This window comes from Manacus vitellinus, unplaced genomic scaffold, assembly GCF_001715985.3.
Source record: "Manacus vitellinus isolate BGI_N305 unplaced genomic scaffold, ASM171598v3 scaffold_83_pilon, whole genome shotgun sequence".
Classification (NCBI taxonomy): Eukaryota; Metazoa; Chordata; class Aves; order Passeriformes; family Pipridae; genus Manacus; species Manacus vitellinus.
Window position 1 is genome coordinate 612,422 of NW_021940836.1, and position 12,432 is coordinate 624,853.

The window sequence follows — 12,432 nt, forward strand, 5'->3', positions numbered from 1 at the left end:
CCGAATGACTAAGCCTTACTGCAGGAGAGGTCCATATTGTATACATGTAAACATACATTCTTTCTGCTGGCAGGCTTTCGTCCTGCTGGCAGCCAGGGAGGGGAACAGGATCAGGCTGCTCTTTGAGTTGGTGTCAGTGCTTTCTGCCTACGTTGACCTGTGTGATTGCTTATATGTGTACATCCTTTTTCTCCCATATGTGTACATCCTTTTTCTCCCATATGTGTCTCTCTGTGTACACATTGTAGAGACACACTCAGTCTCACTACTGTCTGGAGATGCAGATGTGGAGCTACCACACACTGCTGTTCACAGAACTACTATTGATTGGCTTGGGAAGCCAAATCTCCTGGTCCCCTTGTCTCCAGTGTGAGTTCTCCTCTCTCTTTGGGACACAGAGAGAGCATTCACTGTCATAGTAAGGACAGAGTCACACAACCAGGTTGCACATCCACTTGCACTCCATGTGAGGAGCTCACACTGTTTGGTCAGGAAAGCTTGGGCAGATGATGTTTCTGGGGAAAGACAAAAGTGAGGACACAGGAAAGGGGTGGAGAAAAAGTGAGATCCATGGAGGCATATGGTCTGCAGCAGGACATGAAGGCAATTCAATAGGCAATGAACCTCTGGAAGGGACTTCATGTGCAGCAGCAGCCCTGTCCTGCCCCTTGCAGCCTCTTCTGCAGCATGACCTGGCCTGGGCAGGCATGCTCTTACAGGGACCACGGAGGATTTGGCCTCGCAGGAATGCTGCTGCATCAGGTGAGCCTGGGATCAGCTCTGACTTAGGAAGAGGACTGCTTCCTCCAGGTGGCACTCAAGGCCCAGAGTGGATTGTCCAGAGGAAGAGCCATGGAGATGAAGGCAAAGGGAATGGAGACAGAGGGCTGGAGCACCTCTCCTCTAAAGACAGGCTGTGGCATTTGTACAGCCTGGGGAAGAGAAGATTCCAAGGTGACCTTAGAGCAACCTTTCAGTACCTATAGGAGGCTTACAGGAAGGCTGGAGAGGGACCTGTCACAAGGCCATGTAGTGATGGCACGAGGGTTCATGGCTGTAAACTGAACGAGGGTAGGTTAGATTAGATTTCAGGAAGAAATTCTCTACTGTGACGTTGGTGAAGCACTGGCCCAGGTTTCCCAGAGGAGCTGTGGACGCCCAATCCCTGCAAGTGTTCAAGGCCAGGCTGGATGGGGCTTTGAGCAACCTGCTCTAGTGGAAGGTGGCCATGCTCAACACCCAGGGCTTGTAACCCAATGATCTTTAAGGGTCCCTTCCAACACAAACCATTCCATGATTCAAGGATTATACCCCAGCAGATTAAAGATGGAAAGAGAGAAAGACAGATCTACACACACTGTACAGAGACTTTTTTATTGGTCTAATACTGTATTTTCTCTTGCATAAATTTCAGAACTTGTTCAACAAAACCAGTGCAACTGGAGGACATTCTGCGTGTGACTCAACAGAAAGCAGAGACTTCTGCTCAAGGAGAGAAAGAAAATGCAGCTCAGGACATCTGTCTTCCATTCCTGTGTCTTCTTCCTGGAGAACTCCATGTCGTTTCTGCAAGTGGCCTCTGGACCCACTCAGAGAGAAGAGGACACAAGAACACGGGACCTGCTTTGATGACCCTCAGCTTTCAAGTGTTCCCTCAGCCCCTCGATGCACTGGGGATGCTGGACAAAGGGTCGTATCACTTCCACTTCCATTATCCCACGCAGCACAGTGAAGATGCAGGCTTCAGGGCTCCTCACCCCTCCAGCACAGCCCTCTGCCTGTCTCAGCTCACTGATCATCTCCCATTTTTGCTAAGGATGGGGGTTTTTCCATCATAGAGTTATGGCAGCAGCTTCACAAATCCGATAAAACATCTGACATTCGACATTATTCCAGTTGTTGGGTATTTCTGAATTCCTATGCATTACAACACACTTCTCATAATCACTTTCACTTGGTTCATTTCTTCGCCAGAACCTGAGACAGAGACAGGCATGTTACTCCCCAGCTTTCATTGTAAAGAACTGCTGGAAAATGCTACAGAAGGATGCAAGACTTGAAGGGGAGAGAGAAAAATTCCCAATGCTGATTCATGGACAGAAGCAGTACCCTTCCACCCTCTCTGATATCCCACTGGCACAAGTGTCATGTGGAAACCTGCCTTCTTTCTACAGCCTTCCAACACAGAAGGGCCCTGCTCCTTCCTTCTGGGGGGAACTGATCACCACCACTCACCCCATGAACTTCACACCCAGCAGAGACACGTGTCTGCCTTCAGGGCAAGTTTGTGATACCTCCCTCTCACACACCAATAGACACCCTCACATCTCCCCTACTTTCTCGCACTACCAGGAGGCACACCAATCACTCTCCATCCAGGGATACTCACGCTGCTGTTACATTATAGGGAGTCTTGTCCACCCACTGCCACTGATCCACAATCTCTGCTCTCAGACCAATGTAGAAATTCTCTGCTTTTAGAACTGGTTTTATCTGTTTAGAGAGGAAAACCTGGAAATGAGGGAGAGTGCAATGTCTGTGAGATGCAGGATTGATCAGAGGGAGGCATCAGGAGTCCATGTGGAGTAGGGATGGTGGCAAACAGAACCCAGTGCAGGACAAGGAGGGGCTCTTAGTCCCCTCCAAGACCCAGCATTGTCTCTGTGGCTGCTCTGCCCCTCCCTCAGCCCTGTGCATGTACCTGCTCTTCCTCACTGTTGATCACCACCAGGTGGGAGCCCATCCCAGTGCAGTTCTGCTCACTCTCAGACCAGGACATCTTATCAAGGGACAGAAAATAGCAGCTGTTTTGAAACCTTCTCCAGCCTTTCGGGCAGCACATCCAGCCTCGGCCTGTGCGGGGAGAGAACACAGAATGAATGCAATAAATGCTAGCAACAAGAGAGATGGTGATTGCAAAGATCCAAGTCCTCCAGGGCCAGTGCTCATGTTCTCCTTAGTCACTTCTCCTGACAGAAAGTGCTTGAAAAACAAGCAGAGGACAGATACTTTTCCCGCACTGCTTTGAGGATGACCAGTGAGGTTTGTGTACACAGAATCCTGGTAATCTCCTTGCAGGTCTTCACAAGATTATTTTGGTGGTCTAGTTTGTCTTCTCCTTGTCAAGTCAGTCTCCTTTAGGCCTTTAGTCCCAGGAAACAGGGGATATTGCTTCTTTCCTTGACTGGAGCTGCCCTTTTACTATTGCTCCATTGTTAACCTCCCCTGTGCCACTCTGTGCTGTCCCCCTTGTCTGGTCAGAGTTCACATCCACGATGCCCTCCAGGACATCATTAACATGGCCCTCTCCTCCTGTAACAGTTTGTTTGGATACATGTCCGGAATAAAAACAAGTGCCAGAAACATTCAAACACACAAAATATCTTTTATTACAGTGAGAATAATAATGATAATAAACTTAGCAAAAAGAATTAAAAACTAAAAAGGATACAAAATAACTACCTTATTGCGTGGCCTTAAAAAAAAAATAAAAATATGAACAGCATTTATAACATGATATTAACTAGTAAAAAAGGGATTTTAAAGGGATATCAAAAAAGGATCTTAACATGATATTATGGATAGCTATTAACATGATATTGGTTAGTAAAAGGAAATTAAAGGGAAATACTATGAACAACTTATTTATGTAACAATATTCAATAATAAAAGGGGAATTAAAGGAACACTAAAAGGATATTAAAAAGTTTGCTTTCTCGGTTGCTTCCTGTCAATAAACTGTGCTTACCCACACAGACAGGCCAGGGCTGTCAGGATCTGCAGCAGCTGGTTGGCACTCGTGCTTAGCGGGCATCCCCACGGAGCAACACAGTCTCGGTGGCAGGATGAGCATCGCTCAGCTCAGCAGTCCCGACACCCCATTTTTATCAGTTCCACATTACGCTACTTAGGACCAGTACACAGTATAAGGTGATGCCTGAATGGCAGCCAAACACTGCCTAATCATTACCTGATGGTAACAGTCTGCACGTGCCCTACTTGTGGGGCAAGGGGCGAGCGACCCCTGCCCACATCATCTTCCTCCCATCATCATCTTTCTCACCCCATGTATGACCTCTACCACTGTGTTTCAAGGGTAGATGTATCTATCTTGCAATATGTAGCAAAACCAAGGAAGAACTCAGCTCTGATAATAGGGGATATCAGGCTGACTTGCTAAAAAGCACAGTGGACCTTACAATTAGCTTGTGCCATGAAGTTACATTGTACCATACTCTAGCTGGTTTCACATCCTAATATGATTCCTTTCTCACTGTAATGGAGCCTCTATGCTCCATTGATCATCTAATTCAAAAGTACCCCCCCTTACACCTCCCCCTAAGCTCTTAGCAGGAAACCCTTTTTCTGCCTGCTTCCCTCCTCTGCAGTCTGCCTCTCCCGAGCCTGCTCCTGCTGCCACTTGCTGTCAGAGCAGACCTCAGCATTCATTGTCCCCATCCCAAAGACCTCCTGTGCCCCTGCCAGCCCTACTGACCTTTGTTTTCCGACACCGCTGAGTTGCACTCCCACGCTGTGAATTTCTCCTGCAGGGCTGTGGGCCGGTCACTGCTGTGGGAGAAGGGAGCCACTGGAAAGGGAGAGGAAAGGTGGCAGGATTACTCCTTCCTCCTGGCTCCTCACACAGCATCTCTGGGCTTCACTCCTGTTCCACCATTTCCCCACCAAGCATTGTCCCAGCCGTCACCTCTCCTGGCCCAAACAAGTGGCATGGCTGCCTTCCCAGCCCGCAAAGAGACAATCTTGCATCTCAGACAGCAGAAGGAACACTGGAAGGACACACCCTGAGGATGTGCCAGACAGGGCAGCATTGATTGCACCCAACCACAGCCACTCTGCCATGAACATACCTACAGCCAAGCTGCCAGTCTGAACCTCTGTACAATCAGTGAATAAAAAGCTGCTCTTCAGTGTCACGGTTTATCACTCCCTAAACTAGATATCAACAGTAATTTGGAGGAGTAGCACATCAGATGGGTCTGTTTCTTCAGCAACAGACAGTGCAGGTGAAGGTAATCACATACAGCTGGAGCTGCTGAAATCAGGGTAGAGGGTAAACTCCTAGGATTTCATAGCCCCCAGTTTCTGGGGAATAATACAGTGTTGGTGAATGGTCACATCCACAACCTGAAGGACCTATTAGTAACTCAAACACTCAGTGGTATTGACTTAAAACCAATCAGGATGTGCTCAGCAACACAGATGTCTGTTTTTATTAATTATTTCATTTAGAAGTATGTTTACTAGTGGGGAGAATAGAGGCATCACAGGATCAGGGAACCATAGAGTACGCTGAGATGAAAGGGACCCATCAGGATCATTGAGTCCAACTCCTAGCCCTTTACAGGATATTCCCAAGAATCACACCACGAGCCTGAAAATATTGTCCAAATGCTTTTTTAATTTTGGCAGGCTTGGTGCTGTGACCACTACCCTGGGAAGCCTGTTCCAGTGTGCAACCACCCTCAGGATGAAAAATTTCTCCTGACATCCAACTTTAACCTCCCTCAACTCAGCTTCATGCCGTTCTCTTGGGTCATGTCACTGGTCATGAGAGTGAAGGGATCTGTACTTGCCCCTCTGCTTCCCTTCATGAGGATGTTGAAGACCCCAGTGAGGTCTCCCCTCAGACTCCTCCAGGATGAACAGACCAAGTGAACTCAGCCACTCCTCATAACGTTTCCCCACCAGACCCTTCACCATCCTCATGACCCTCCTTTGGATGCTCTCTAATAGCTGAATGTCTCTTTTATATTGTGGTGCCCAAAAGTGCACACAGGACTCAAGGTGAGGCCTCATAGTGGCCTCAGTGCCTGATGAGGAATGAATTTCTGGAATGGAAGAAGGCTCAGAGAAGATGGGCAAGGGCAATGAGTGACTGACCACCTCTGATGCAAAGAAAGGTGACCTTATCACTACACAAAGGGGGATGAGAAGATAGATGGCCTTTGTTTTAGTGCAGCTGAGCAAACTGACCAACTGTGCATCCCTCTAAAGATCACGAAGAGAGTGGTGTCTTCCTAAGTTAGCCAGACCAGCATGGGATGAGTGTATATGTGGCTTAGTCCAAAAGAGAGTAAAAAAATGAATGACTAAAAAGACTTACCTGAGGAAAGCACTGGGCCTGAGCTGTCCCCTCATATTTTTTTTTCTTGGTCATCGGGGACACTGGATGTCTTGATGCTGAATGTATTGCAGAACTGTGTTCAGTTTTGGGCCCCTAACTACAAGAAAGAGGTGCTGGAGCTTGTCCAGAAAAGGGCAACAAAGCTGGGAAAGGGTCCGGAGCACAGGTCTTATGAGGATTGGCTGAGGGAGCTGGGGTTGTTTAGCCTGGAGAGAGAGGAGGAGGCTCAGGGGGGACCGTATTGCTCTTCACAACTACCCGAAAGGAGGCTGTAGCCAGGTTACAGTCAGCCTCTTCTCACAGGTGACAACTAACAGGACAAGAGGAAATGGCCTCAAGTTGTACCAGGGGAGGTTTAGTTTGGATGTGAGCAAAAACCTCTTCACGGAAAGGTGGGTCAAGGATTGGAACAGGCTGCCCAGGGAAGCAGAGGAATCCCCATTCCTGGAAGTGTTCAAAAAACATCTAGATTTGGCACTTGGGGGGCATGGTTTAGTCGTGAGCTTGGCAGTGTTTGGTTAACGGTTTGACTGCATAACCTTAGTGGTCTTTTCCAACATTAATGATTTTACTATTCTATGTTTGTATGACCACTAACGAAAATCATGTTTGTATTGTGATTCATCTGTGCATTGCAATTGCCACTCTCTGCTATGTGAAATTTGTACTGGTGTTTTCATTTTAATACATTTGCTGTATCACTCTGCTAAACCAAAATCCTATGTAGCATCAATTAACTTGGATAAGTAAATTTGCCACTAAAAATTAAACCTTCCATGTGTATGAGAAAGTATCAGGCTCTAACATCCCACCCTAAAACTCCCCAACCTTTTAGCCTAGTACTGTGAAAAGTTATACATTTGGGAACAAAGCAGTACAAACTCCTGGGACTCAGGAACTAATGACAGCAAAAGGAAGGGCAGTGATTTATCATAATATATGCCTCTATCAGAATCCATCACAGTTATTGACAATTTGTGGAAACATGCCATGAATTGTCTTTAACAGAAAATGAGAATGAAACAGCAATCACAATCTCCACAAACTGCATGTGCAAGAATAATTTTTAATTATTTAATCTGCAATTAACCCTAAAAAGGTGTGAGAGTTAGCACTGTGCAGCTCATCCTAGAGATGCCAGGACTATGAGAAGCCATGTTTTCTGTTAGGACACAAAGTGTGTCCAAGCACCTTAGAGAGCCTAAGTGCAGATTCAGCTGCCTGTGTAGGCCGTTGTCCTTCCATCTCCACTTTTTCCCCTCTGCTAAATGTAATTTAGTTCCTTTTTGTGTAGTATGAAGGTAGAGAATTGTTCCTAAGTTCCAAAGAGGCCATTCAAGATGGGAATGTGCAATCTGGGCACACTGAAAAAACCCAGGTAAACAGTGGAAGATTTGGGGGATGTATGCAGACATATACAAAGTCAGGTCAGGAAAACCTGAGACCTTTACACAAAGCCCAGACAACCATGCAGTTTTGAAAATGGCCATGCTTCAAGCAGGGCAATAGACTAGAGACCTCCAGTAGCCCTTTCCTGCCTAACTCTTTTCATAATTCTCAGGAAAAGGGTGGGTAAAACAGAACCATCTGGCATAATGGTGGGGTAGTCCTGCCTCCCACATGCCAGTTGGCCAGAACCTCTGGTTTGGCTGGCCTACAAGAGAGAAGTTTGTGTCATGTTGCAACTGTGCCCTTAAATCCCCAATGCTTAATTAATCAGGGAAGATTTTGCTCCTAAACATACCATTAAAATGTTCAACGTTTGGATGTTCTGAACCCAAATGCTGGTGCTTGCATCCTTTTCTCATGACAAAATTGTTCTTGAGTAAAAGCCCCCTCTGGTTGGAAGGTATTCCCCTCTGGGTACTGATTTCTCTTCCTTTCTCCCAGCACTTCCCCCAGACCTCTCTTCTGTAACCAGCCTGCACATACTCACCAAGGAGAACAACAACAAGGGCAATGCATGTCAAGAGGAGCAACAGTGAGATCAGCCATGGGAGCCACGGTGGGTATTTCTGGGGGTGGTGCTCACACTTCTTCGTCTCAGGAGGTGCTAAAAGTGAAGGAACAAACCAAACAAAACACCACAGTCAACTATGCTTTGGTCAGTCCCCAGACCACATATCAAGGATGTACTACTCCAGAAAGAGCTCCTCAAAAATAAAAAGCAATTTAATTTCTGATGTGGAAGTTACATGGCTGGGGAGAAGAGCAGACTGGGACAAAGCAGGGGACCTCTGTGGTTTCTAGAGAAGTCAAGTTCAGTGACAGTATTCCCAGTCCCAGCCCAACTGGTGAGCTAACAATGCTAACTGCTGTTATTAGGAGGTGAAGCCTTCATGTGGCCTCAAAATCTAAAGAGAAACAGTGTCTTTCTAGAATGAGCCCAAAGCTGCAGAAAACCTTTTATGCCTGATTCAGTTCCTTCTTAGCATTTTGGACTTCCTGTGCAGAAGGTTGATATAAGATGAATGAGTACAGGAGACAAAAAATGTACAACGCTATGATGGCTCATAATCATTGGGAGATTAAAAGCTATATTCTTCCCTTCCATCTCTGCTTTCTGAGCCAGGGTTCAGAGATTTGCTCTAATAGGTTCCACTAGGATGGATACCTCGGGAGAACAAAGGGCTGTGTCCAGCAGCCTAAGTAAAGTATCACACTCAGATTAAGACTTGACAGGACTTGACTTTTGTCTAGGGGGATTTTGCCAATACTGAGGAGGTTTGGAAGTAGACAGAGGAGCAGGTCACAGGGAAGGAGAAGCCATCACTTGTTAGGAGATTGTTCTAGTTTGTGGCAGGTACACAAGCCAGAGCAAATAGAAAGGTAAAGAGACTGTAGCACTCACTGCAGGACAGGAGTAAATAAGTTTTTGGAGAGACTGATATTAATGATAAGATTTAGAGAGACCTCATTTGTTGTTCAGCATGAAACTCCCAAGTCTATCAGCAGCCATGTGTGCCTGCCAGTCATGTCTAGTAAGCAAGACTTCCAGAAACCTGCTCTTTGTGAAAGCCTTCTGACTACTTCCCAAAGGTTACAGAAGGGCAAAAGGCATAATGTTGCATTATTTGTAGAGAAAAAATTCATAGACAGACAAGATCCAGATTGGTGAAATAATGTTTTTTCTAGCCAAAGCTTTTGTCTGTAGTGAAAACAAGGAACCAGCTCATGATCTGGAGTCCAGCCACCTACTTCAGACCCAACCAGTCCAAATAACTTTTTTGATGTGCAGCACATCCAGAGTATGACTGTTCAACCTGTGCCCAGTCAGACCTGAGCATCCCACACTCTCACCCAAGCAGCACAGGGAGCACTGTATGCCATCCCCCTCAGCAGCAGTAGTGCTGAGTGCAGTAACCTTGTGCACACTCAGTGGGTTGAGCTCCCTGCAAAATGCTTTCCACAGTTGGTCTGCTTGCTTGTAAAATTTCCAGCATGATCCCAACACAACAGACTTGATGAGCATATGCTGGTTATTCAGCATGTAAACCAACATCTCCTAGGCACAGGTAGCAAGTGTGGGGCAGCACAGATGCCTGTGTTTTTATCTGGGAAATCCTGGTTGGAAATGAGGAATTTCCTGCTAGAGTTCATGTATTGTTTGATTAGCCTTCTCCTCTCTAACTTCTTGACTGCCAGTTTTGGTATCCCTAGAACCCCTGAAGAGGCTACAGAATGGGAAAACCCAGGTGTGCTTGGCCATTACCAACACGGGGTCTGCATGGCCAGAGTAACCATTCAGAAGAACAACAGAGCAGCAAGACTGTCTCAACCTTTCACTAACAATCATAACGCTCATCCTATGTGCATAGTGTGAGGCTGTGAGAGACACAGAACTGTCTGCAATGGTACTACCAGACACTCCTCTGCATTCCAAGTATAAACAACAGGCAGTGTGAGATCACTTCAACAGGCACACCCAAAATCAGACCCTAAGCACACACCCAAACCTATAGCATAAGCTTGGCATCCACAGCTCAAGCAGACATGGCTGGATCAGATGTCTTTGGAATATCATTTGGAACACGGTGGGGAACTTCCACCACCCCCACCTCACCACAATGGAAATGCTAGCTGTATCCAGAACCAGCTAATCTTGGTGCATTGAAAACTGTGAGCTTTCAAGACAGTCATTTATTTCCATGACTCATGCCTCAGAGCAGGCAAGGAATAACCTGGAGCTGATGTCTGCTCTGTTTGGGATTGTAAAACTGAATTAAAGCTGTTAATAGTCAAGTTAATATCCTTAGCAGCAGTAATTAATTTATGCACACATACTTTCACTCCCCTGAAACCTGTTGTATAGGGTTCTCTATGTCAGGGCAGAAGCAATGAGCCATACATAAAGCCTCTCTGTTGGTTCCTACTTGTGGCATAATGACTACAAACTGATCAGAACATGCCTTACATTTGCATAAAGTCTGGTAAAAAAAAATTACCATTGTAATTTTTAATAGCAATAAAAATTTGTTTGGTGTGTTAATTATTTTTCAGGAGCGGCAGACATCAATAATAGAGTTGGATCTTCCTCCAGATCTTAAATAATTCTCCTTCTGTGTATTTTAGGGTGTTTTGTTCAAGTTTTGGGTCTCTTTTCTTCAATGACCATATCTCAATCAACCATGGAAAATGGGGTTATAAGTTCCTGCAGCCAGTACCACTTCTCATGAAGCTGCAGAGTACAACTGACTGCTCTGCTACAGGGAGACTCCTGTCCTTTCCATAAGCAGGAATCTGTGGTCTCACTCTCTTAGAAGCAGGAGCAGTAGCAGCAAGGGCTTGGGCTTATTTTCTGCTTTGGGAGCCCCTTCACCTTTGTAACAGATTAGATTGTTTGTAATAAATTGTTGGTACTCAATACTGTCCAAAAACGACTCATTCAAGACTACATACCATGTAAGGATGCAGCCAGCACAGAAGCAGGGCTAAGCACTACTCCTGTACAGTGCCTATGCTGCACCTTATACCTATTGCCACTGTTGGTGTTGCAACCAGGGGACTGAGGGAGCCCAAATACATTCCTTAATGAATGTTCACTTTAAACCTACTGTCTGTGCTCCCAGTAGTCATTCTTGATCATGTTGCAACTCCAACTCACCTTTACTCTTGCAGACATTCCTCGAGACTCTTACTTCAAAACTCCTCCAGTCTCCTGCTTATTTAGTGGTAGACAGCTCCTTTTTCTCACCAATCCATCAAGACCAGGCAGGAAAAGACTCTGTTCCCTGTTCTTCAGCCCCCCTTCATGCCAGCTCCATTTCCCCTGAATAACCCATCCATTCCTTACCTTCAACCACTGCAGCCAGTGATGCATTCTTGAACTTCACCTCAGCATAGGTGACTTCTGATGCCATTTAATCAGTGTGACCACTGACCCTGTCCTTAGTTTTGCCACATAAAATGTGATCCTTTTAGGTCCTTGTTTCCAGGGGGTGACACCAATAGGTTACTGAGGCTTTCCCATCAGCTCATTCACCCTCTGCCCATAAAAGAAGGCTGTGTTAAACACCAGAAACACTGGCAATAACCTCAGAATTCCTGGGAGCTCAGAAGTGCTCCATATGGGTCTTCAGTTTCTTAGCCCAGAAAATCAGCCCTGGCACTATGAAAGCTTCTGAGACATAAAAAAAAAGAGAACCTAACAACTGAAAAGGAAGTTGCATCCTTCCTTCCCCTTAACCAATTCCCAGCTGATAGCCTTGCTTTTAAAGATATTTTTAGGGTTTTCTTTTTGTCTTTTTACCTTTCTTATTTAACTTTCTCCTATTCTCATATTTTCATGCCTTCCTTTGTCTGTTTGCATTCTACTATTGTCCCTAGGTTTGCAGCTATCACAGCTCCTAGCCCAGTTTAACCCACAGTCCAATATAAAATGCATCCTGCCCTCACTAGTCCCTTGTGATTAAGCTGCATTTTCTACATCATATGTTGTAGTTATGTGTCATTCTCGGAAGTCAGTCCCACTTGGGAGCTAGCACTTATAACAAATCTCAAATAAGGAAATGTTCCTGTAGAAGTGAGACTAGGGATCTGCAGCCTTAGGCAAAGGAATAAAAATAATCAGAACTATGATATATCCAAGGAGAAACAAAAGGATGAGGCCAAGGTCAAGGAGGAGAGCAAGCAAAGTGGATTTAAAAAAAAAAATTGCTGATGGTTTGAGAGGTTATTGGGAAGACCACACACAGTGACCTCTCTGTCACAACCTGATTCACAGCCTGTGGAAGTTCAGAGCAGTGCTTGCTTCAGGTTCCATTTCAGAGGCTTTTGAAAAGGGATGG

At 45.7% G+C, this 12,432-nt stretch overlaps 1 protein-coding gene across 1 annotated transcript; it reads right to left on the reverse strand.

The window, feature by feature from the left end:
- Nucleotides 1-1,382: 1,382 nt before the first annotated feature.
- LOC103755224 (C-type lectin domain family 4 member E) lies at nt 1,383-11,750 on the reverse strand. Its single transcript, XM_018085564.2, has 6 exons — nt 11,439-11,750; nt 8,082-8,198; nt 4,496-4,588; nt 2,702-2,853; nt 2,390-2,511; nt 1,383-1,977 (listed from the first exon to the last, which is right to left on the reverse strand). The coding sequence occupies exons 1-6, from the start codon at nt 11,503-11,505 to the stop codon at nt 1,833-1,835; spliced, it is 696 nt and encodes a 231-aa protein (XP_017941053.1). The 5' UTR covers nt 11,506-11,750; the 3' UTR covers nt 1,383-1,832.
- Nucleotides 11,751-12,432: the final 682 nt, after the last annotated feature.

Excerpts from the sequence above, each read along its gene's own strand:
- LOC103755224 (XM_018085564.2), bottom strand. The coding sequence starts at position 11,505 with ATGGCATCAGAAGTCACCTATGCTGAGGTGAAGTTCAAGAATGCATCA. Across the intron at positions 4,589-8,081 it reads CCTTGTTGTTGTTCTCCTTG|TGGCTCCCTTCTCCCACAGC; the intron begins GTGAGTATGTGC and ends CTCCCTTTCCAG. Across the intron at positions 1,978-2,389 it reads CCCTATAATGTAACAGCAGC|GTTCTGGCGAAGAAATGAAC; the intron begins GTGAGTATCCCT and ends TCTCTGTCTCAG.